The sequence below is a fragment of the Lathamus discolor genome, chromosome 2 (genome assembly GCF_037157495.1).
Source record: "Lathamus discolor isolate bLatDis1 chromosome 2, bLatDis1.hap1, whole genome shotgun sequence".
Lineage (NCBI taxonomy): Eukaryota > Metazoa > Chordata > Aves > Psittaciformes > Psittacidae > Lathamus > Lathamus discolor.
The window spans coordinates 75,658,482-75,684,442 of NC_088885.1; the positions used below are offsets into that span (position 1 = coordinate 75,658,482).

General features: G+C 39.8%; 1 protein-coding gene across 1 annotated transcript in view; it reads left to right on the forward strand.

Moving 5' to 3' along the window:
• PIGN (phosphatidylinositol glycan anchor biosynthesis class N) overlaps window positions 1–24,886 on the forward strand; it is an 84,772-nt gene extending 59,886 nt beyond the window's left edge. The window contains exons 20-28 of the mRNA XM_065667527.1: window positions 2,796–2,898; window positions 5,890–5,992; window positions 7,479–7,565; window positions 9,770–9,825; window positions 10,308–10,383; window positions 11,686–11,759; window positions 14,737–14,779; window positions 16,507–16,559; window positions 24,496–24,886. Of these exons, the coding sequence (XP_065523599.1) occupies window positions 2,796–2,898; window positions 5,890–5,992; window positions 7,479–7,565; window positions 9,770–9,825; window positions 10,308–10,383; window positions 11,686–11,759; window positions 14,737–14,779; window positions 16,507–16,559; window positions 24,496–24,619 (719 nt within the window). The 3' untranslated portion in view covers window positions 24,620–24,886. The remainder of the gene's footprint in view (window positions 1–2,795; window positions 2,899–5,889; window positions 5,993–7,478; window positions 7,566–9,769; window positions 9,826–10,307; window positions 10,384–11,685; window positions 11,760–14,736; window positions 14,780–16,506; window positions 16,560–24,495) is intronic.
• Window positions 24,887–25,961: the final 1,075 nt, after the last annotated feature.

Sequence of the window (25,961 nt, forward strand, 5' to 3'; positions counted from 1 at the left end):
TCCTGACTCTCTGTAGCCTGCTAAGCTAAGTGGGTATCTCTGTGTGGATGAATTCCTTGCAGCTGTGAAGTCAATGAAATCAATGATGTCCTGCTTGGCTTACTGGAGCAGGAATTGAGGGTAAAGGTTATCTTTCTCTTCTGTGTGAGGATGAGAGAAAAACATTTTTCATCTGAGAGATGATTTGGGAAGTCAAGAGGTCTGAAGTTATGAGGAAAAAGTGTATTAGAAATCTTCGCTGTGGGTGATGTTTCTATGATAAATAAAGCTAACAGTGAAATAAACTGTATGTATCAAAAAAGTCTACTTAATGCCACAGTAGTATTGAATATTTTAGCAAAGCCTTTCAGACTGGAAGTAATTGTTTTAAGTTAATAGGATATACAAGGTAAAAGCTTGCTGAAGTTGCTCTACATAATTAAACAAGGAACTAAGCAGGTAAAATACTAAGGCATCCAGCAACATGTCCTCAATACTCCTGGTGGAGGGAAATGCTGTGTCAGTACCATAACCACAACTAGCATCTATCTTGTCGTTATTGGGTACAAGAACTGTGGCATCATAGTAATTAAGGCACTGTAGCTTTTCCAAGGTTGGCAGCATTACAGGTGATCAAACTCCTTTTCATGTTTTTGCTTAGTTGTAGACCAGCACTGTTTCTTATTGAACTCTCATTTTGCACTGTTGTATCTATTTATATAACCAGAAACACAGTTATCAGTATTTATTCATAATAATACTGATTGAATGTTACTATCATGTCAGTATGATAATAAGACTTCTAAAGTTACCTAGCAAATTGTTCTCCCATCCCCAGCTACTCATTTGTTTACTGTGAAGCCTACCTTACTTAAAGGTTTAATTTAGGTCTAAAATTTGTTACTGAAGAAAGACAGGGAGAACAATGCAAATGAATTAGTGATGGGTGGGTTACTGCAGGCCTGTGTCCAGCTGTCTTTAGCTGTTACACCATATGGTTTTTGCAGTGTATGTTATCCACAAACAGAGGTAAAACCAGGAGGCATAAAGTTGATCCAGCTGCTTCCCATGTTCTTCAGAACCATCTTTATGTTAGCAAATATGTCTAAATGAATGTGTGTTATGTTTTAAAGGTTTCACCAGTGGAAATCTATCGTAACAATTTGCCAAATATTGAGGAATTTGTTGTAACTGCTGTGTGTGAGGGACACATACAGAGATTTGTATAGGTTAGCCAGAAACCTGCGGGTCTTTTGATGGTTAGTATCTGATGTGTCACATCAGGTGTGGAAAGGAAAGGCTAATTATCACCTACCAGCCACTCATCTGTTTTCATCTATGATTGCACTAAGGGAGCTATACATGTCTGTTGCATTGAGTGTCATTCACAGAGGCTGAATTTCTTTCCAGCAATTCTGACTTGCTGTGAGGTTCCTCCTTGGGTCGGGCCTTCTTTAAATATAGAAAGCTACAAGTGGTTCTGAGAGGCTGGAACACCCTTGAAATGAAGTCATTGATTCTGTAATTAGCAGTGGCCAAGGCTGAAAGCCAGGAAATAAATGATACGGACTCACAGGTTTTAGAAATAGCCTCATTTCTCTTTTGTTGATACGTTTATGTGTATACAAATGTATACTATGACAGTGAGCACAAGCAAGCATTTCCCATGTATTATAGTTTTGTTTCTGTTCCGTAATAGAGCGATTATTATGACATACTGTTGATGCAGTCTTTGAATGATTCAGTAATGTGAGGCACTATACCACAGTGAAGAATCACACCAATGTTATTTTTCTGTGCACTTTTTCATAAACACATAAAATTTAAATATATAAAAAAAGCCCAAACACAAAACAAACCGAAAAAAAAAAGGGGGGGGCAAAACAACCAAACCCCAGAAAAACCCCAACGGAAAACCATGTTTAAAGATTAAATCACAGCAATGCTTTTCCTTCTTCCTCTGCTTGTTTCAAGCACTGGCCAATTTTCGTCAGCTTTTCTTTGTTTTTACTCACTTTTCCAGTAGCCCATTTCCTCTCTTCCCAATTTTCCTCACCACCTACAACTGTTGGGCTCCATCTTCACCTCCAGAAGTTTCCCAGCTAGAGGAGTCTCTTTAGGGACAGCATGGGGTCTGCTAACCAGGGCTGAATGGTCAGTTGACCAATGGACTACACCAAGGAGTGAAATGCAGCTCTTAAGGTCCCTCACTTGCATTAGAGAAATGCATTACAAGTTGAAGGCAAGAGGCATAAGTCATGACAGATAGGTCTCTTGTAGTTCCTTATATATTCTTGCTTTAAAACTTTTGAGTAAAGAGGCTGACAAGTTGATAGTTTCTGTATCTTTACTACCAGTATTTTCAGTTGCACCTCAAAACATAGCAGGTTTCCTAATCTAGCACAATGGAGCAGAGGCTGTGTAACCACAGTCTTTCAGCTGTCAGAGATCCTTAGGGCAATGGTAAGTGGCTCTCAAAGTAGTATTAAACAGTCGAGTTTGACTGTTTTCTGAGGTAGTACTTCTGCATCATCTGAAGGACTTACTAGCATCAGTTCATGAGAAATTATAAAGGCTGTGAGGTAGAAAGCCAGGGAATTAAAATGGTAGAGAACTAAAATTACTTTTGATAAGTATTAAGCGTTCCAAACACTGGGTTTTCTTTAGCAAAAGTGGCTTCGGAAAATAGAAGGGCATATAGGACCAGTATTGAATATCTGTATATAAAGTGTCAAGATCTTGCAACAATGTTATCTTGTTACTGAGGGTGAAATGTTTCGCATGTAGTGACTGATGCATCTTTTTTTTGTTTGCAGTTTCTTCCTCTGTGTTGCCATTACTGAGCTCCACATTCCTCTTTCAGCGACTGTTCAGCATATTGCTCTCCCTGATGTCTACCTACCTGCTCCTCAGCACAGGGTATTTCTTTCTTACTCTGTCTGGATTGGATTTACATACGAAAATCAAGGGCAAAAATGTGAAACTGCTGAATCTCATCAACATTTCTGTTCAAGGTGTAATGTGTGCTTCCAGCAGTGATCTCACCATTTATCTCCTTGTTTAGTTTCCTAAATAAAATTTCAGGGGAACTTCCGTATTCCTGTTTGTGTTATAAACGCTTTTGTTGGCATTCCTTTCAGCTAGACCAAGCAGTGGCTGGAAGGGTATGTATTCAAACAATCATGCACCAAAATAAGAAAGTCTGATTTAATTTGTCTTTTGTTATTTTGGCCTATGCTTTTCTGCTCCCAAACAAGAGGAAATTACTTCTTTTGCAGCTGCTTAGCACTGGTATCTAGTTATGGCTTAAATGACATGTGACAGGAAGCAGGCAGCCTTAAAATGAAGGAAAATTTTATTCAGAGAGATTGTCATGGAAGTTATTTTTTTTATTTTTTTTTTTTTTTTAGAGGGATTCTGGTCCCCATAAAGAGCAGAGCTTCTGTTTGGATAAAGACAGCTCCTCAGAGCTTTTAAATGAAGAAAACACTGTGTCAGCCAACCTTTATTCTTTTTTCTAGACTCAATAGCTTTTAAGAGCATAATTAATGGGGAGTATAGGAACCATTCTTTCCGCCTTCCCTCCCACTTATCCTCTGGATTTAATTACACTGGAAAATTAAGTGGAATAAAACATCTTGCAGCAGACATTTTGCAATAGCTGCCTCTTGTGGATACTCTTGTTTTAGATGAAGCATCTCTGTTTTTTTAATCTCCCGCCTCCCCTTCCTCCCACTTCCCCATTAAGATTTTGATCTTAATCTGACTCCTGTCCTTACACACACTCTTATGCTCAACCTTCTTAGCCTGTCCTGGCTACTGGATTAAGCATGAATGTTGTTCTCTCTTTGGCTGGCAACCTTCCTCTTTGTATTTGACCCTGCACCAGACCGCTTAAACACTGATAGCTCTCTGCTGTCTCTCTGCAATAGTCAAATAGACCAGCAATTTGGAACAGTTCTTAAAAAAAAAAAAAAAACCAAAAAAAAAAAACCTACCAAAAAACACCGAAAATGAAAACCAAACCAACCAAACAAAAAAAAAAAATCCAACCCAAAAAGTCCCCCCAGCCAACTACTCATAGCAAACCCAAGGCACTCGGGGACAAGAATATCCACTGTTTTGATAACCCAGTGCATTGCCCAGATAATTGCAGTAGCTCTCTAGGTGTGCAGTTAAGTGAAACCAGCTGAGGAGCAACTGGTTGTCACTGACTCAGTTAAAGACATTAATTTCCTAGGCAGGTGTACACCACTGTGAGGATTGGAGATACTTTAGTTACTGATAACCATTGTTGTTTTCATGTTTAACTGCTTGCCATTCTGATAATTAAAGCAGAGTTTGTCTATTCAGATTTTTTGTTCAGTTTGAAACTGCTTTGTGGCTACACTAGTGGGGAGGCACAGCAGAAATAATATCAAGATTAACTGCAATAACTTTCTTACTTTTGGACAAATAAGTTTATATGTCCAAGGTGGAAAAAATAAAAAGGAAAAGAACCCCATACAGTCTTGTCAGTGTAAGATCACAGTCAGTATCAGTATTATAATTTTATCCTGAAAAAAAATAACCAACCCCCAAACTGAGAGGCACCATGCAGTATAATTGGAATGTAGAGGGCAAGGAGAAACTAATATTATCCGATGACAATCTACACCCTTAAGTTATCTGGGGGTTTTAGTGTCTCACATATGTGCACTCATAGTTTGTGTTAAAGGAAATTCTTTATCTTAGGTTTCCCACAGCAAAGTCTTAGCTGTCCAATTCTTAGAAAATTTGTAATTGAGTGGTACAGGAATAGGAGCAGCTCCAGCTGGATGCCTCAGGGGTGGCACCCACAATAAAGAAATTCCTGGAGTTTAATACCCTTATGTTCTGTGCACCCGACCATCACACCCTGTTCATGTGCTTTGCACATGCCTCTCGGTCCAGTGATGAATTCTGGTGTGGTGTCTCTTCATTCCTCATCAAGCTATTTCATTGTCTTGAGTCGGGTGTAAATTTCTTCGTATGTCTGGTTGTTGCTCCTTACTAGGATGCAACTCCTTTATCTTCCAGTTTGCACTGGTCTCAAGGCCTTAATTTATATAACTAAGCACAAATTAAGTTCAGCTTTATCTAGGTGGGAGTTAGAGCTTGTGGCCTAAGGCTCCAGTGACTTCAGTTTTCCCATGCTAAGTGACTACTCATGCTAAGCAAAACCACTCAGTCAAAAGAACTCAGTGAAAGGAATCCAGCTAACTAAATATGATTCACATAATTTGCCATGTTTGAGTGCTCACAGGAGCTGGAAGTACTCCTCTAAGATCGGGGTGTAGCTAGAAAAGTTTAGTGGCATGACTTGATGCTGCAGTTGCAATGGGTTATTATGTAATGAAGAAAAGGACATTTCAGTGAAATGTAGTGCTCTTTTTATTATACAGATGCTTCTGTCCTTGGAACTAGACTGAGATCACCAGAATAAATTTATGTGATTAGGTCCTAGAGACACAATCTGTAGTTGCTGTCTAGATTGGACTGTAACCTCAGTTCCAAATAGCTCTCATTACAAAATTTTCCATTTTGCAGAAAACAGATGCCAGATGAGAGTCTTTTTTTTCCCTGTTTCTTTTTAATTTTATTCCAGTTTTGTTAAAATTAATTGTGACACAAAGGGCACTCACCCAATGTTGTGGCAGCCATCAAATGAGGACATGGGTGCAAAATATGGCAAGGCTGAGGCAGCCTCTTTCTCCTACTTTTGCCATTTAATTACTGCATAGATTTAAACTTCAGAAATGAGGAAAGAAGGGGGGAGAATGCCACTAGGTTTTTGATATATCACTTGTGTGATGAGAAAAGAAATATGTCTGTGTTAGATGTTAAATTGTTGTTAGTGACTGTACTTATTATGATTATGTTACTCTTCAGGTATGAAGCTCTGTTTCCACTGGTGCTATCTGGTTTGATGTTTGTGTGGATAAATATGGAACAAGAAGCACTGCAGCACTATGGTCTTTCACTTAAACCAAAGGTAACTGTTCCAGATAGCTATATCAGGTTAATTATCTGGGTAGTTTTTTTTTTCCTTTTTCCTTGATGATATAATAAAGATTTTGAGTGATTTTCAGAGAGCAGCAGGTTGCATTTCTTTAAGTTTGAGAAGCCTGTATCAGCTGTTTTATGAAATAGGAATGTGACCCTGTAAGAGAGATTTATCATTTATGTTATTGAAAATGTTCCACATCACAGCCATTTCTTGGAATGCAGGAAATCAGTTTGACTTAGTGGTATGTTCTGTAGGCTACAAAGCTCTGTTCGAGTGTAGTGCTAGTTCAGCATAAGGTACAGTAACTCTTCAGAGTAACTCAATGTACACTGTACAATGTCACTGTACTTTTTCATTTTGATGGCAGAATCATGAGTGAGTGGCTGAAAAGAAATAATTTTACTTCAGAAATGACCCATAGAAAATACCAGAAATCTTAGTCTGATTTTGGCCTTCCACTCATTCTTCAAGGACAGAGTTTTATTTCTGGTTAGATGGACAAGGAGCTGGAGACTAACTCTCAACTGGCACCTACTTGGAGTTGCCTCTGGAGACTAACTCTCAACTAGCACCTACTTGAAGTTGCCTGGAAAAGGAGTTTTGTAATCAATGCAACTTCTTTCACCTTAAATTTCTGGCTGTATACTAAATTTCTCAAACCCCGTCCTGCTTGCACTGTTACTTAGCTTTTCGATTAGGTCAAGGGTTTAACAAACTGTGGCTATGCATTGGTTCAGTTAGATGCAAAGTGCTGGTTGTAGAGTCAGAGCCAGGCGGATGCGCACCACAGCTCTCCCTGGCTTCTCCCCCATGTGCTGTCCTTGGCGGAGTTGACAGTAAACCTACCACAAAATAAATCATGCATTAGAGAATCCAGCTCAGGCCTCGGATAATATGTGATTATTTTTTATTAAAATGTTGTCAATGTTGAGTGTCTGTTATTTGAGTGTTTTTTTTTCACAAGTGAAAAGGAGTTTATTGACCTCTTAAATTCCATGAAGGCTATTTCTCTTCAGGTCAAGTGGTATTGTGCTGAGAACTGAGTGAAGGAGATGGAGAATATTTTAGTATTCTCATTCACAACTTAAATCAACTGAGGATAATCGCAGTCTTTTATTTCTGTGGGTCTTTATCCGCATGCTCATGTGAGCAGTGGAAGTGCGTGCATGTGAAGAATATTTATGATGAAAAAAGATGATAAATCTACAGCATAGAAGTTCCTTTTTAGTGTAGATAACAGCGGAAGCTCCACTGTTCATTTGAGCATCTCACTTATACAGTCTTTCTGGCAGATTCATTAAAGTATAATGAAAATATGGGAAAGGTTTGCACTCTTCATTGTAATACTGCTCTAATAGCAGCTGATAGGGAAGTAGGTTTATTTCTCATTCTTTTAAGTAAAAATACAGTGGTTCTGTCAAAGTTGATATTGGTTGGTATTTGGTATTGATTTCTTCTGCTGTCTTTCCAGCTTGCTGTTTTCAACTTCACCTATGCTACTGATATAACTCAGTTTCGACAGCTTCACCTAGATGATGTCCGGAGGTCTTTCTTCTTTGTATCCTTTTACTGGTGGTTGTGTTCCAGGGAAAAGATGGGTTTGTTGCAAAAGGACCTGCAATCAAAAGTTACAGTAACCACTGGAAACAGAAGCTGGTAAAGATTGTTTGACTCATGCTGCTCAATAGACAATGGTTTTGTACATTATGTATTTTGATTTATTTAATCAGTATGAACTACACTGTTTTGGAATCTGACTCCTCAGCCACTTTGAAAAGTATGGTGACCATTTAAGACCATTACAGTTGAGGTAAACTTTCTTCTTGAGGAGTTCTGGTTTTAGTTTGGTTTTGACATTTTGGCTTGAGAAAACTTACTCAACCTTAACAAATCAGTTGGAAAGGGTAATATTAATTTTTTTCTCTTTTTCTCATGTTTAGAGTGTGGTAGCATGTTAGGAAGAAAGCATTAAGGGCCAGGCATTGGACATGGCCAGGCAGATGAAATGAGGGAAAGTTCTTGCAGCCTTTGTAAAACTAATGTGGGACATAGAGAACCTGCAGCAAGGGAAGTGTGGCATATTCCTTGTTGAGAAGGTGGTTCAGTGCTAAGGAAGGAGGCAAAACATTTTGCTAGGTGGTGAGCTTTTGTGTATGCTTTGGAGTATACCTGAAAAGCAGCAGTAAACTTAGTGAATTCTTTTGCTATTTTAATAAAAAATAAGCTAACTTTTAATAAAGCTGCTGCTGTCTGTCAGATACTAAAAGTTAGCCAAAGCAAAAATCAGTCCAGTGGTATTTTTTAAGTCCAGCATAGTACTACTGTAATCTAACACTTGAATACAGGACTACTTTAATCTTATCTTAATCTAAAACACTTGAATATATTTTGTCCAGATCCTGAAAACATTGTTTGCAGGTCTCCTTTGCAGAGACCAGGTATGATACACACCTGCTTGAAAAATGTTGTGGCTTTTTTGATTTAGATGCTGTTTAATATTTAGAAATAGTGGTATATCTTTTCTACTAGAGCAGTCACATTGCCATGATGATCCTGTGAGCTGTATATCTTAAGATGGTCCCATGGTGCCTCTATAGGGCCCAGAATGTGCAGAAGGGTTTTATAGCCTGGTCTTCCAGAAGATTCAGATTGCTTACGCTTAGCATTTTGATTAGACATATGTGCTGCTGTCTTTTTGTTTTATTGCAAAACTGTTGTTCTTGTAAATCTTTAACTGGCAGAACTGTGCTATGCTGTTAGACTGCTGTGTTACTAAACTTGAAATGATGTGGTACTCAGGGGAAGCATCGTTTCTTTAGTTATGCTGACCTCGTGCTTGCGAAATATTGCAAGAATCCCAACAATTCTGCTGAACAGTTGGTAGCAAATTGTTTATACAGACATTTAAATGGTCCAGCGCAGGAGCTATAACAGGAATGGAAGGACCGGAGGGAGCTCTGGCGACAGTAGCCATTGTCAGAGACTAACCTCTGCCAGATGCAAAAAAGCAGATAAAACCCATTCTTCTGCTGAAAGAGGTATGGGCTGTAATGGGCCCCAATGAGCTCAGGAGGTAGAAAAGTATCTTTAATGGGCTCATATGGCAGCAAGCATTGTACCTAGATGAAAAAGGCAGGGTTTATAAAAAAAACTTCCAGCTATACAGATACTGCCAGAGTTGTCCTCCCTTCCTCAAGGAAGGAAAAAACTGGGAGTCCCACGTTGCAGTGGATAGACTTTGTATAACATTTGGACAACAAACCTGTGGGAGGAATAGCATAAGAACCTTTAGTCTTGTTTCATAGCCAGCTACCTCTTCCACAGTCAGTTCCTCAGTAAAGCTATCTCTTTTGGTGTGCAGTATACATGCACATGTCATTACTTTCTGCAAAAGCACAATGTGTTTAAAAGCACAGCTGGGATTGTGGTCCAGTATATGTTCCTATATTGCTAAGTAGGGCCCAGAAAAAACAAGCTGCTGTTCTCTTGCAGGTAGTTCAAGACAGGCTCTAAAGCCTTACCCAGTCTTACCAGTCTTACTCTGTCTCCTAAATTTACACCATCATGTATGAAATCTTGGGTTGAGCTAGACAATACTTTGGGTTTCTTAATGGAGTGTAAAGCTGTAATAGTGGGTTAGCTTCTTGTAGTTTCATGATAGGATTTTGAAAGTAAATTGAAATGAAGTAGGGGAAAGGCTGGAATGCTGGGTTTGTTTTACTGCAGCCATTTCTGTGGTGTACTTTCCTTAAATACATTTAGGTTTTCTTCATAGTCACAGCCTTTTTTGGCACTGGAAACATAGCTTCTGTTAACAGGTATGTTTTATTTATTGATTTGAAACAGAATACAAAAAATTTCTTTGTACAGTTGGCAGACTAAATATAAATTTGGTTAGCAAAATCAGGGCAGGAGAATTAAAACAATAGTGGAATAATGATAACAATTTATTTCATTTCTGCTTTCTGTAATGTGTTCCCTAAGAGCTTGAGATTGTTGGTTATGAGGTTGTCTCAATTTCCATTAGAAGCTACTGGCAGTATAAGCAGCAAGAGCTCGGCTGCTCACCATCAGCATGGTACCTTGAGAGACACAAGCAGAGAAAAATTGTAGAGAAAGAAAAGTGAGGTTGGCAGTCCCTGCTAATTTAGTATTTGTGAGAAGAGAGCATGGGAAGCCTTGTTTAAAAATGTACACACAGTGTGTTACAGAGGTAACTAAATGCTCTTTTTCTTTTTTTTTTTTTATTTAAAATGCTATTTTAAAGATAGGTTCTAATGTCTTTTTAATGTTTCTCTAGTTTTGATCCTGCTTCTGTCTATTGTTTCTTGACTGTGTTCAGTCCCTTCATGATGGGAAGCTTGCTTTTGCTGAAGGTTAGTAATCTTACCTTAGTGAAATTCTCTCAAAAGAACTGTTTAATAAATAACATATCATGTACACAGCTGTTACTTTGCAGTTCACAAAAACATACATATTTGAGCTTCATTAGCCTTCTTAACATGTGTGAAGCTTTAAGCCTTTGTAGTGTATCTACAGATAGATCCGTTTCCCAGAAGAAAGAAGCTAAAGTGCACAGAAGTACAATTTAACTGCGTTAGACTGGTTTATTAAATTAAAATGGAAATTTTAAATGTTGAAAAGACAAGTTATTTAAAAGATTATAAGCTTTCCTGTCGTATCATATCTACACAATACCATGGAGATATATATATATATAATACTAGCTTTATCTACATTTCATTAAGTACAGGTTTTGAATGCTCTACTGATTGGGCTGCCATTTTACGATAAATAGTATTTCTTACATTTTTTACTGCTCTGTCAAAGATTGGATTGCACTTTCTGTTTGCAGGCAAGATGTGGGAGCTCTTTTCTAATATTTGGGATCTGCCAGAGAGGTAAAGAGGCAGGCGAGGAGATGTGAAATTTAGAGTTATTTCTTAAATAAACAGTATTTCCTGCCTCTGCCTTTCTGCTGCTTCTGTCCTAGAGAAAGCACTTAAGTTACAGGTATATTGCGTGTTACACTGCAGGACATAAGTTAATAATGCAGACCTCCAGGATGTGGGAGAACAGGTTTTAGCAATGCATTTACATTATTAACTTAAGGATTACAAGTCAGTTTTGGAAAGAGAAGAAGGTCACATTCATGTTTCTGACTTGTTTGTTTTGTTCTTAATTCACTGAAGTATTTACATTTGCTTGGTTTGGTTTTCAAGGGACAGTGTGATCCTTGCCTTCCTGAATATGTTCTATATTCAGGGTTTTTTTTGTGGTTGAGATGAAATTGTCCTATTCCACTTGGAGCTCTGCAGTCTGTCCTGTGAGATGTTGGATCTGAATAGTTCTGTCTTCTAGCCTTGTTGAAGTGTTTATCACTAGTGCTAAAATGGATAAATGAAGTGAGGATCATTAATGTGTTTTAATTAACATTTTCCATATTGCCTCATGGCTTATTTCACTGCAGTTCAGCTCTGACCACAGAAGGGTTTTTTTTACTAATTTTTCTAAACACACTTCCTGCAAAATTATTTTCTACCCACTCTTGCCACTATTTTGTTTATGCAACATGCACATTCTGTGATAATTTCAAAAGCAGGAAAATGTTTCCACAACCTGACAAGTTGTTTTGTAAATATGGCTATAAACCAAAATGTAGCTTGTATTTTAAACAGGTTGCCATCCCTTTTGTTCTGGTGTCATGTGCTTTCGAAGCTATTCAAGTCACAACACAACTGTCTTCCAAGAGGTAAAGTGCTATATTTCTGCATCAGTAAGGGTTTCAAATCTATTTTGCAAGAAATCAGAATTGTCAAATCTCAATCTCAATTTAAAAACCAAAACCAACCAACCAAAAAACCCTACCCAAACAAAACCCAGTAGATCACATTGTTACTTTTATTTATTATTATGGTTTTGGTTTTTATTCAATGATTTTTGCAAGCCCAGCAATTCTTTTCTTACTGTTAAATGAGTATAAATGGAAGTGTTGGCCCTGTCTGAAACAATCAGATGCTTAATATTCTTTGTTAACAACACAAAGGAGCACTATTTCCCCCTATAATGTAGAAAAATTAGCAGAATTTAAAGTCTGATTTCTGTTTTATATTGCATCTCTGCCTACAGTACTCTATTTTTAATGTAACCCATTTATAATGTAATCAATTTGCAGCTTTGTAACACTGACCTCACCACAAATAGCCTTTAAAAAAAACCAACCAAAAAGGCTGGATGCCTTTCCATTGTATTTCAGTGCTTCCCAGGTGTGTTCGTATTACATATTTTTTGCAGTAGGACTAGATAGCTGGCAATCCTTTCCCTCACCTATGAAGATATTTCAGAGAGAGTGTGAGACAGGTGCCCAGACTATGCAGAGTGCTGTACCCAGACTTGAAATGCCCTCATGCTTTTCCTTCAATGCCTTTGTTTTAAATGTTAGCCTTCCCTTCACCTTTCAGTGGATGTGACTGAATCTTCTGCTCGTCATGTGAGATTACAGATGGTGCTGAGACAGAGAAGACCCCTATCAGCCACAAGATTTTGAGTTTGTCACTGTGTGATGTTGGGTTGACCGAAAGTCTCGCAGTCAGTGGCAGGACCACTGCAGAGACTCTGTCCTGAATATCGCTTAGCTGAGCAGGAGGAAGCTGCCTTTGCTCAGTGTGATGCCCTCTGATTTTGTTTTCATCCTGCCTGTGCCCTGCTGTTTGTCTCCTTACACAACACCAGTCGGTACTAACAAGGAACAGGGCAGTTTGAAATCTGACTTCTTGTTGAAGGCCAGCACAACGCTCACCATCCCTTTTACCTTAGCTGTGTGCAGTGTAGTTGGGCTGTCCCTGGGACCCCCAAGGGGTTAGCCCCAGGGTCTTGTACTCCTCACTAAGGCTTATACAAGGGCAGGGCTGCATTGAGAAATTGGGATTGCTCAAAAGACTAGCTAGCAATTTCTATTACTAGGGCTCAGGCATCATAAAGGTCAGCATTTCCTAGCTTGTGAATGCTTGCCTTGGCAGTGCTGGTGATATTTCAAGCTTCTATGTAATGTGCATCTGAGTGTGTGAGAGGGGAAACGATACCAGCTTCTTAAAGGAGAGGATATGAGCACATCTGTGCCACTTTGAGGCTGTGGTTGCAACTCCAGCTAGTATTTGTGCGGGCTTCATCTAGCTGTGCCTCGGTACCAGGAGCAGTGACACTGCCACAGCATCAGCCTGGGAACAAAGCAGAAACCACAAGATGTGCCCAGGATCCCTGGAGAGGTTGTAGTCTGATTATCAGCATGTCCTGAAGTCTGTGTTGCACTCTATTGCTCTTGCTGCCTCTGCTAGATGAATTAAGCCATCACAGGGGACAGCCTTGTCTTTGCAATGCATAAACATACTCTGAAATTAGTGTTGTACTTCTGTTGTGAAAGGCTTCCTGCAGTTCAGAAAGGCAAAAAGTAGACTTTTGTGATTTCGACAAATTGCTCTTAAACTCCCTGTTTAGAGATTAAAGGGAGTTTCTGTTTGGGTGTTTTTTTTGTCTGTTTGTTTGTTTGGGTCGTTTTGCTGTTCATGGGTAATGTTCTGTCAGAATATGTTCTTGGAGCTTGCCTGTGAAAACAGCCCTCTAGTTGAGTACTTGCTAGGCACTACAAGATTGCAACATCCTATCCAAGTCGTTAGGAAGTAGGAAGAGGCCATTCAGTGCGTCTGAGATACAGTTGGTTTGTTGCATCCTTATTTACTAATGAAGCATAGCTGATGTAGGAAATATCAGGAACTTCCTAATCAGGAGGTGTTGATATGTATGGGTGTCTCTCCAGCACGTGTCCGTGCAATGCTGCAGCGGGACATTTTCCCCAAAAAAGCTTTGTGAATTTGTGATGGTAGTACTGACAAATTAACTATATTCTAGTTAAAGACTTTTCTGTTAATGGGTCAGCTGTTTGCAGCATTGCTTCAATGTCATTAACTTAGAAACTAGTTTTAACCAGTTATAGCAATTGCTTTCCTGTAATGTAGGATTTACATAGTTTAATGAAAAGAAGATTAGGTTAATGGGGGGAAAAGTAGTTCTGCGTGCTCCCTTCTGGTTCCTTTTACTGGCCACAGCCTACTTTGTAGAAGTAACCTGTCACGTGACAGAGAGGCCCGTGGGTTTGGGAGCATGCCACCAAAATGCTAGGTGTTCCCAGAGCAGCTTAAAGGCACCCAGAGATCTGGAAGGGGGGGGCGAGCACCTCCTTTAGCAGCCTCCCACCCAATGGGGTGCTTGTCAGAATAGGATCAATCAGCTCAGGTATCTGTCTGCCTATGCCAAACAGCTTTGCTCACTCTTGAGTCCATCTTGAAGCTTCTAAATCAGCCTCATTTGGTCTGACTGGTATGTGAGCTCCTTGATCAGGAACGGGCAGGTGCTGTTTGTAAGTTGCTTTTGTTCTCCAAAAAATGACTTGTGTTAGGTTTCTCTGTTGCAAAACTGAAACTCTGTTCATGTGACATGACTTTTTCAAGCAGGGTGCCATTACAAGTCCCAGATGACCTACTCTGGCATTTGTAAGGCAATGCCAGAGATCAAACTGCTTGCTAATACTTTGAAATATATTTGAGTGATTGAAAGGGAACTGCAACAAATCATATTTTAATTTCTTCATGGGGGTTTTAATAATCTTTGTAACACCTATGGCCATAAATAAAGGTTGATGGTCTGTTTGGTTTGGTTTGTTTTTTTCTTTGCAGCCTTTTCCTCCTTGTTCTTGTGATTTCAGACATCATGGCTTTGGTAAGTTGTTGTTGCACACTCTCTTGAAATAAGATCAAGAAGAAAAGGGCTCTCCTAATTCCGTCAAGAGAGATCTGAATTAGTTTCAGACTTCAAAGTTTTTGTAACTAGGGCAGTGAACTGGATTTAAATCCTGGCATAATTTAGAGATAAAACTCCTCCAATTGAGGAGGAGTTTGTGCTTTGAATTTCATGTAATTAATGCTTCTGAGGAAGCAATATTCTCATACTAACAAGAGACCAAAATTAAGTAGTAAGTTATCATTCTGAGTTTTTCCTGTGCTTTCCAATCAAATCCCTAGGAAGAGCTGCAATAAGAATATCGGTTGTAGCTGTATGCAAAGTTTAGTTAATTTTTCAGGAATTTTGAACTTTTTACTCACCCCACCTGCCCAAGGAAAAAAGAAGAAAAAAGAAATTCATTACCCACCAGCTCTGTTAAGAGCTGCTAGGATCCAGCAATATCTGAAAAGACACTAAGTGCCCTGTTAGGAAATGGTATCTTCAGAAAGCTTGTGTCCAAACCTGAAGCTAGCTAACACAACACAAGGCTGAACCATACCCCCACATAATTTTTACAGATTCAAAATATGTTTTCATTGTCCCCTCAAACTATCTTCAGCACAGCAAGCAGTGCCACTGGGTATCACAAGGTAAACAGAAACCTGGTAGAGCTGGTGTTCTCAGCTAGCAGATGGTCGGTGTAGCATTGTCACTTTGGAGTAAGTGTTCCTGATGTGATTTCCTTATACAGTGTGATCTGTGGATCTCACCTGATGGAAAATCAGTGAGTAAAAAGCAAGTAATGACTAGTTCGTCTGTAGAGTGAGAAATGGAGAAGGTACAGTTTTGTGTAGCTTCAAATAAATGTTTGTGACTAATATGACTTTTTTTATAACTTCCACAGGAAAAGGATTTAACTACCAATAAACCAGATTCTTAGCATTTTACTAGTGAAACCAGTCTAACTAGAGGAAGAGTGCAGGCATGTACTGGTGTATAGCAAGCCCCAGTATATCCAGTATATCTGATATCTCATGCATTCTCTTATTTTGATTTAATTATTTTTAAACAGCAAATATGTGCTTGGTGTATGAAACAAAGTATTACCAAATAGGCTTGATGTGCAGCAGCTGTGTGTATATCAAGAAATGAGAAAGTTGGCAGGAAAGAAAAAGAGAACCTGTTTGTGGTCTTGGATCAATGTGGCCACCAGCTAGAATTTGGGGGATTCACTAACACACACATGCTGTCTTCTCCCAACATTATTCCCGTTTTACAGGTGGGGAACTGCCAGAATTGCCCAAACACACTTGTGGTGGAAAACAATATACAGCATCCTCTTTGGCACTATGTGTTATTTGTGAACCTGTTATTTCAAACAATGAGATGGCTTGGCTTTTCTTATTGATAAAGTTCTCTAGTTCTCTATTGATAAAGTTCTCTGTCTGGTAATTTTCTGCTCCTTGCAAACCCAGCTTGACAGAACTTAGTCCATCTTTGTCTGTTTGTGTTTACATGTGTAATATGTATACCATGTTAAATCTATTTCTGGCTCCTAGACTATTCTTTACTTTGGTCCAAATGAGCATTCCTTGAAAGGTCTTGCCCTTGTTCTACTTGAAAAATTAGAAACTTGGAGTAAACAGCCTGAAAACATGGTTTTTAAATTTATATTTCAAACTGTGCAGTGTTGATGTACTAATCAAAGTTGTTTTATTTCCTAGCATTTTTTCTTTTTGGTTAAAGATTATGGAAGCTGGCTGGATATTGGAACAAGGTACAGTATTTTTTTGCCTCCATTGCATTTTTCACAGGCTCATAGGTTAATATTGTTGTTTATCTACTCAGAACTCTTGTAATTTTTTCCAATTACTCTCCTTAATCAGGTGCTTCAGTTATGTTCCCCATACTTAAAAAACATGGGCATGCATGCATGCACACAGGTATACATACATATATATCCCAAGCTAAAACTTGGGTCTTAAAATCTGTGCGAGAGCAACATGGAGTAAATGACAAATCTAGCATGGCAAGAAATAGTTGGTAGGATTTGTTTGTTTTCTACAGATATTTTTATTGTTGTTTTGCATTTTAATTAGGTTTAATCACTGCTAAAATAACAATCAAAACTGTTTATTGTCTTGAATCTAGTTGTGTTGTTGTATACAATCTCCTGTGAATTAATGAACCATGCACAATTATGTTGGTGGCTACCAAGACCCCTGCATTTATCTTTCCCTTAGTTAGAGTAAATCTGTATCATTTAAACATAGAAATCACAGCTTAAATGAGAGCATTTGTTTTGCATTATGAGTCTACTAGCCTCCACAGCACACATCATGGGGTAGGTTTTCAACTGTGCAGTCTGTCCTGGGTTACTTGTGAATAGTCCAGAAATAACAAATACAAGGAATACACATTTCAGATTTACCTTCCCTGAGTTGTGGAAATAGATAATATGCTGTAATAAGATTAGTAGGGAATGTGTTGTTAGTAATCCAGTCAATCTGGTCACTTGACGCTGTTACTTGAACAGAAGTTGAATAGTGACCCATTGTTAATGTTCTGTTTAGTCTACATTTACTCTGTGCTTTGCTGAGCCCCAATGTTCCCTGCAGTGCACGCATGTGTGTGTGCACACGTATTCTGCCTGTTTTCTTTGGAGGTTCAAATTCCTGCTTGTAGCTACCTTTTGAAGGTTCCTAATGGGAGGAGACACAGGTCAAAGAGTGGAAACTGTGCTTTAACATCACACTTCCTTGCTATGATCAGTTTATGGTAAATCATACAGCCTCATCTTTTGGTTTGTATTCCTATGCAGATTAATAAGGGTAGTAAAGACCTCAAAGAAGTTCTGTTCTGCTGGGCAAGAAGCTTTCTAAGTGGGAGTTAGCAAGCGAAAATATAAATTGTTACAAGTACCCAAAACCTTGCTCTCTGATATACAGTCTTCATAGCGTAGAGATTTACAACGCTGATGAATTGTTGGATCCATTTCAGCTGGAAGTTTGCCTTATCCTGAAGAGTTTAGGGGAATTCATTATGCACAATTGTAATTCTGCCTCTCTGTGTGTGTACACTTTGAGCACTGAAGAAAGCACTGAAAAAGCCCTTTTAAAAGAGAAATTTGTAATTAATTTTTAACATGGTAATGCATAATGCTCAGGCAGCCCTAAATCTGTCATTACTTCACTTTTGAGTGCTTGACTTTACTACCTGCATTATTGTAGTCCCTTTATACATGTTTTATGTGTGTGTGTATATGCACAAAAGGTAATAATGATGAGGTTGCATAGGAAAAGAGGTAAAGCCATAGGTGCAGAGCTGAAGTGGTCCTTCTATCCAGCATGAGCAATACTTTGGCAGCTGAACCTTCTTCTCTGTGAGCAGATTTCTAATGTGTGATTCTCAAGCTTGGTGAAATTAGTAGGCAACAGCAGATTTTTGTTTATTCTTGAAAGAGAAGATGAGCTTCATGGGGTTTTGGGCGATTCCCAAAACCAGTGGGAGAGAGATACTAATGTGGCTCTTTCCTGTCCTGTTGCAACTGCAGTGACAGCTCTGTGGCATTCCCATTGCAGTGTCATCTGTTGTTGCTCTGACAGCAAGGTCTGAAAATATCCTGTCTCAGCTGGCATTTTAGCCGTTGCCAAAATTTTACCAGGAAGGCTGAGTCAGTTAAGGAAATGATGGTTCTTCTTCCAGCTGTTTGTATCTCAGCAAAACCTGTGTAGATTTCATGGAACAAAGTATAGAAGCACCCTTAGGGACAGCTGCGCTCGTATTTCTTTTTTGCCTTTTCTTTTTTTTTTCTCTCTTTCTTTTTTCCTCCCACCCCCCCTTTCCCCCCCCCCCTTTTTTTTTTTTTTGTGGCACTGATAGGAAATGTGTGTGCACACGCACACAGTTATCAAGGTTCATTTGACGTTACTAGTTACCACATCATTGAAGTCACAGGTGGAAAAACAGCAGTTTAATTGCCCAGCAAAGATTGGTTCCTCTGGAGTCTGTCAGAGTTCAGTGGTATATGTGCCACATTTGCAAGGCTCATGATGTATATTTCCATACTCATTCTGCTTTGTGGTGGTAGTTTTCTACGGATTTTCTAATTACCATGCTTCAAAACTTTCGTATGTCCTCTCTCTTACTGAGAATGTGCAAGTTCAGTAGGAAACTCTCATTAGGCAATACTTGTGTTTTCCAATACCAGTGCTCTGAAGTGTCATGTGTAAGTAGAGCTGGTTTTAAATCCCTTATGATAAAAGGACGACCTTCACTGCTTTTTTTATGGTAATGTTTTATTTCCTAGTGGATCTCTCACATTGTTTGGGAGTAGGGTTTGTTTACTAACGTATTTGCTTTTTTTCTTTAAATTTCACCACTGATTCCTGGCTTTTACATCTCATTCTGCCATGCCTTAACATGCCATTTTGCCATGCCCCATATCTGCCTTAATGATGTGATGCCTTTATTCTCCTGGTTAAATTTACCGTGCCCCTTACATACTGTCTTTGAATGTAAAGAGATTTCTACCTTTCCCACTCTTCCATATTGTTAATAAAATGCTGAGCCACAACAGATCCAACGTGCAGTCCTGCATTACCACATTCTGCAAAATATCAACACACCATTGATTCCCTCTTCTCAGTAAATTATCAGTTACCATAAATATTTCTGGCTTCTTAGAAAGTTTTAAAGCTCCTTTGCTTAATGGTCATGCCAAAATCAATGTGAACTTGTGTTTCAGGGAGTGGTTTTTATTGTTTTGATATAATAACAGGATGATAGTCTTGCAGTGAATGCAAAACTCATAGCACTGACTTAGGCAAGCTTGTAAAGTCTGCTAATCTTAGCCTCTATTATATACCTTGAGGTCACCCTAAACTGCATCATATGCCCTAGTAGAAGGTACCATTACATTTCATAAAAATAATAATGCAGTTTTCCTAGTATTTTAAGTGTCAGTGTGTAGTATATGCTCATGAGAAGCTTGTTCTGACAGTCTTCTGTGTTTGAAGAGTAAATGAATAGCTAGCTTTTCCTCTTCGTTGTCACTAAAATAACTTCTCTGCAGCTTTAAAGGTATGTTTACGTCTACAGATAGATACAGCCTTTAAACCCTGTAGTATTTATATATATGTGGAATTTGTAAATAGCTGTATATTCAGGTAGTCAAGGTAAATTCTAAAGCTTCTTTATATAACAGTATTGTATAGTTTTATATAGACACATTGTACTATCCCCTTGCTCTTTTTATAACAGTTGCTGGAAGATAAAGATACAATCTTAGCTGTCTTCTGCAGTTTCAAAGTTCAGGGGACATAGATAAAGCACAGCAGACTGTTTGTTTTAGGATAGCAGAATTGATTTTAGGTTTGGGATGTTGGGGCTTCTGTGTCTGGCCATTAAATTAGAGGTCTTGTAACTAGAAGGAAAACAGCATTTACCAATGATTTCTAAAACAGGAGCCAGGAGTAATGTCATTTGTGATTTGTTTTGTGTGAAAGAGAGGATGTGAGATCCTGACTGGAAATGAAGGAGACCAGGAGACTTAAAATTCAGAATCTGAATCTGGGGTCTCAGTGTGTGCCTGGGGGCAATCTTGCAGTTTAGAATAGCATGTCATGAAGAAATAAGATCTTTGGACTCTTATGCAGAGCATTCTTCCAAGTCCTTGCATGAATTGTTTTTGGTTTACTTGCTTTATTTGTAGGGTTTTTAATTGCCATGGTAACTTACTCAGTCTTCCTGTCTTCCCAGCTTCTAATCAGGTCTGCCATCTTAGGAATTAGTTTGTCTTGGGAGAAAGCCACGTTTTGGAACAAGATTGGTTCTCCACCGCCCCCTCACCCCCTTGTTTTTTACTGATCTTTGATTCTGATTGTCTTTCCATATCATATGTTGCTGATGTACACTGTCACAAAGCCAGGAGAGGGTAGTACCTCATATGGTTTCCTCTTTGCCCTTAACACCAAAACAAGCGTCTTCCTCCCTCATAACAATATTTCCTAGCAGCAACTTTACCTTGACCTCAGTTCATACCTAGGGCACTCACCTTTCCATTGAGCAGACCTGCCTTAACTTGGCCTATCTGTGATCCCCTCCACCAACTACCTCTTTTCTACCATTCTGTCCCTGCTCATCTCATCATTTATAACCATTGCCCCACTGTGCCTTGCTACACCATTCTCTTGTATCTGTTTAATGTCTCTTCTCCCTCCACTTCCTGGAGCCAAATCTCACTCCTTTTTCTTATTAGCTCAGGTTTGACTTATGGTGGAGGAAGCTTGTTTTGAGAATTACCTTGCTTCACTGTATCTACAGATCCAGTCAAGGGTGAAGTTCTGACCAAGATTTTGCCACAAGTGTTGTATCATATACCTGTCTTGTTTTGTTTATTTAACCACACCATTACCCCAGCCTGAGAACTAATTTACCAAGCAGAGCTGCCTGCAGGCACTTCACCACCAGTTGCTGGTAGCCCCAGAGATGCCGGCTGTTTGTAATTATGTGACAAGCAGACTGAAATTGGTTTTAATTGTGCTCTATGGCATAATATATGTATTTCTTTATTCTGAACATCTGATATTTTAATGAAGGTGTGTAACTATTCAGCCTTTTGCAATATAGGAAGGGAGAAATGTGTTCATCGCTCTCTTTGCTAAAGTATGGAAGACCCAGTCCCTCTAATGACAGGTAGCAAAGCAGAGTTTGTGTTGATGTTTTTCCTTTGAGAAAGCCCGTTTGTGTCTCCCGGAATCATTGATTAGCACCTACATCTGGAAAAGCTCCTTTTAGGGTGGACAGGAACTCAGATGTCTATGTAGGAACCATGCTGATGGCAGCAAGTTGACAATTCTCTGGCTGCTGTCTCAGGGTGTCTGTAGGAATAAAGGCAGGATCTTCATTTGGCTTCTGATTTTCAGATTTCTCATTCAAGCTTTCTTTGAAAGCTAGAAGGAAAGTGGTGTTTCTACTTCTATGAAAAACTGCAATTCTGGTGCTAGGTGGGGAGCTGAGATGTTACTAGCAATGCATGAGATGTTAAGCCATGCAGCTGTTTACTGGAGTGGCTGTTCCTTTAAAAGCCGTGCAAACTTCTGTACCTGTAGTGCTTGTGCTTGGTGTAATGTGCCCTTGGTGTTTGCCCAAGGGCACCATTACACCATGAAGATAACTGCAAGGAGGGTTTGACTTTCAGTTGGCAACATGTGCTCTCCCATGGAGAACTGAGAGCAAACCTGTAACACACCCAGGTGGACTTCCAAAGGCAGCTCTTGAGGGAGTTGTGTTATCTTTCTTACTTGTAAATGTGCTGTGAGCTATGAAGTCCAAAGTGCACTGAGCAGGTGAGAGTAGGCTTTGTGCTTGACTTCATGCTCTCCTTCTGTCATCTTACACCTTGCCACAGAAGCAGGGCAGGAATATGGCTCTCGTAGGTGTACTGCTCTGCTTAGCTAAAGCTGGAAGGGGGAGATGCTTATGGGAAATGCATGTAAGAAAGATGGTTCCTGCTATTTTAAACCTTGAGTTGTTCACATTATTTGCTGCATACAGGTGGGAGTTTACGCAGGTGCAAAGTGCAGGCTGTTAGGGTAGGCTGTTGCTTGTTGAGGTCTGGGCCCATTTATGCTGGTAGATTTTTGTAGTTGATTTCTTAAAATTATGTATTTTGAGCAAGGTGTTTCTAAGAAGGTTTAGTCAGACTTAACTGAAACAGAAAAATCTTGTACCATGAGTCAAGTCCCCCTCAGTGTTCTCCATTCTCTTTGGTCAATCCTTGGCAGCTTTGCTTGCTGGTACCCTGGCTGTGGAAGAGCTTCTGCTCATTAGTGAACTTTTTGGATTACTTTTATTCTCTCACACTGATTAGCAGCCCAGCTTTAAGAGCTCGTGCTTCTCCACTTCACAGAGCTAAATTGCGCTAGGCTAGTGCCAGGGTTGTCACAGTCTTGGGGTCGTGAGGATTGATAGTGTCGGCATTATGAGCTTTACTGCTCTTCCGTGGCTAAACTCTCAAACTGAATGAGTCCTCTGGCAGAAATTCCAGGTCATTAAACCAGCAAGTGCTCCTTGCAATCCTTTTTGTGACTAAACTCAGACTTCATTGAGTCTGATGCTACCCTGCTCGTCCTAAAGAGCCATCTGCTTTGAAACAGTGGGTATGGGGGCATCAGGAGGTATGTGTACCTTTCATGTTAGAAGGCCAGTATCTTCAATAGTGCCAGGAGAAAAACAAACAGCTGCACTGGATGCATGATGGACATGGGTGCAGCACTGTTTCATCTGCAACTTTAAGCTGAAATGTCACTGGATTTTGAAAAATTCTAATTTCTTAATGGCTTGTGGTTTACGTTAACAGCAGCCTGCTTCAGACATTGAACACAGGATACTGGCTATCCTAGGTCATCTCACAGTCTGACCATAAATGCCCACATGTAACACTAGTGAATATCAGGTACCAGAATTTGAGCAAGAGAACAAGCTCTCTACATGTTATCCTTTTAAATCATTAGTGACTGTCCTGAGTTCAGCAGTAGCAGTCATTTTTCCCCTTCTTAGTAGCTGGTGCAGCGCTGTGTTTTTGACTTTCAGCCTGGGAACAGTGCTGATAACACCGATGGTTTTAGTTGCTGGTCAAGTGATGTTCACTCTGACCAAGGACTTTCTGAGTCTCCTGCTCTGCTGGGGAGGAGGGGAAGCCCGGAGGAAGCAGAGACAGGACACCCAACCCAAACTGACCAAAGAGGTATTCCATACCACAGCACGTCATGCCCAGGATGTAGTACTGGGGGCAGTTACTCGGAAGGGCTAGATCACTGCTGGGATTGGGCTGGGTATTGGTCGCTGGGTGGTGAGCGGTTGTATTCTCTTACCATGTTATTTCCCATATCATTATTATCATTGGCGGTAGCAGCAGTGGTCTGTGTTATACCTTAGTTACTGGACTGTTCTTATCTCAGCCCGTGGGAGTTACATTCTTCGATTCTCCTCCCTGTCCCTCCGGGAGCCAGGGGAGGAAGTGGGAGGAGTGAGCAGCTGAATGGTTACCGGCTGGGTTTTAAACCGTGACAGTGACTTAAGCACTTCCTAACCCAGAAGCTGCATCTTCGTATTGTGTTTATTATCCACTCTTGAATTCATTTCTTTAATCTCTTTGAAACCATTTTTCACCACAGCAGAGAAATACAAAATTTTTAGAAACGTTGAGTGAAGGAGTAGTGTTTGTTTGGTTTTTCTTTAAAGCTGCTCATCACTGGAATAGTTTTCTCTAGAAAATTGCACTTCAGCTGATAGAAATATCTAAATATCTGAGTTGTCTTACTAGCAAGGACTGTATATCTGATAGCAAGCTCTCCCTAGATTCTGTGTTATCAATTCACAGCAAACAGAAGTTTTGCAATGTTTTCAGCCACATATGCTGAATTACCCACTTGAATGAACTACACCCAGTACCACTTATTCACTTGAGTATATGCTCAGCTGTGTTTTCTATTGTGCCCACTATTTTATTTTGTCACAGACTGTTTTTTACACGATAGTGCTGCTATAATGTTTGTCTTCTAGGAGCAGCATATATAAAATGACATGCTGGGCCAGCAATTAGGCCTAGTTAGAAAAGAAAATATTTGGAGGTTGTTTATGTCAGGGTTTTTTTTGCTCTGTAAACTTGCATTTTTTTCTCACCTCTTTTATCTGTTTCCTCCTTGCAGCATTAGCCACTATGTACTGGTGATGTCACTGACCATATTTATGATGCTGATGAATGGGCTGGCCCAGCTGCTAACTACACAGAGACTTCAACTTTTCAGAGGGACTAAACACCATTCCACATGATGAAGTGATAGATGTTCCTGCCTTGTTCCCATCCTCAAGCTTCCTCTGAACCAGACTCCACCTCTGGAATGTAAATACAAGTTTGTGGACTGGAGTGCCAAAATCCCATCCAGGGATCAGAGTGCTCTGCTGATACAAATTAAGTGCTGCTTGTGACTGGAGGTTGCCATTTAGGCATCAATGGGGCTCAAAAAGCCTCAGCTTTCTTCTCCAAGTGTACGTATTTCTTGACAATAAAACCAGAAAAAAACTTTTTAGAAGAAATAGGCAACCATCTTTTGGGTTGGGTTTTTGTTTTAGTTGTTACAACTTGTCTGCCAGCTGTTTGTCTCACACATGCTCACTCTTAGTAGGAGTCTGCAAAGTCCTAGATTCATTTCATGTCTTGCATAAGCATCTCACAGACTAAAGCATAAAGGAAATCAATCTGGCAGATCACTGATTTGTTTGTATGTACCCAATGTGGCATGCGCATTTGAATATCTCTGAAACTGGCTATGCTTTCTGCAAGCTGTGTCAATATGCTTGTGAGAATATGTTGAGGCAGGTTAAGACTGGTGCAATGTGAGGCTGCTGCTGCTAGACAGCACCTTTTAGCTAACCTTGGTGTGAACTGCTGCTGCTGACCACGCTCTGCTTCTGCCTCCTGTGCTGGGGCGGGCTGAGCAGCATGACAGCTCAGGTAATTGATCCAAATGAAAAGGAACCTGATGAAAGAACTGTAAAATCACATTCAAATTCCCTGCTCCAGCTCGTGCCGGGGCAGGCAGGAAGGCTAGGACTGGTTGTTTCAGTGGCAGCCCAGAGTTAAATCAGCATAAACAGGTCATGAAACTGCAGCTGGAGGTAGTAGTTTGCATAGCATGATGCCATATGGAGGCTTTTCCCTTTGTTTCCTTGCTTTCATTTCTTTTTATGTTCTGCTCCTAATTACAAGCAGCCTGGGTAATGGCTGTGCCATGAATCAAACACAGACACAAGTTCCCTGGTTGTATGCTGATTACAAGTGAGAGCAAAGAGCCAGGGTGCTTAGAGGCTCTGCTGTTGCAGGTGCATCTGGGGACCCAGTAACCGTAAATCCATTGCAGCAGGCTTTGAGGTAGACTTGTACCTTTGTAGGCCTTCCAAGAGCAAACACCAGCTTCCCTACCACTACCCCACAGTTGAATAAGTAGCACAGACCTACACCTCACTGCTTCATCATTCCCTGAAGTCTGCTGTTGGGAGAATTACACAAAAATTGTATCTCCTGAAGCAAAAAATGTATCTCCTGCTCAGCAGGAGGCTGCACAGAGCTGGGTGTCCTGCCTTTGAAATGGATTTTTACATTTACACCATCATT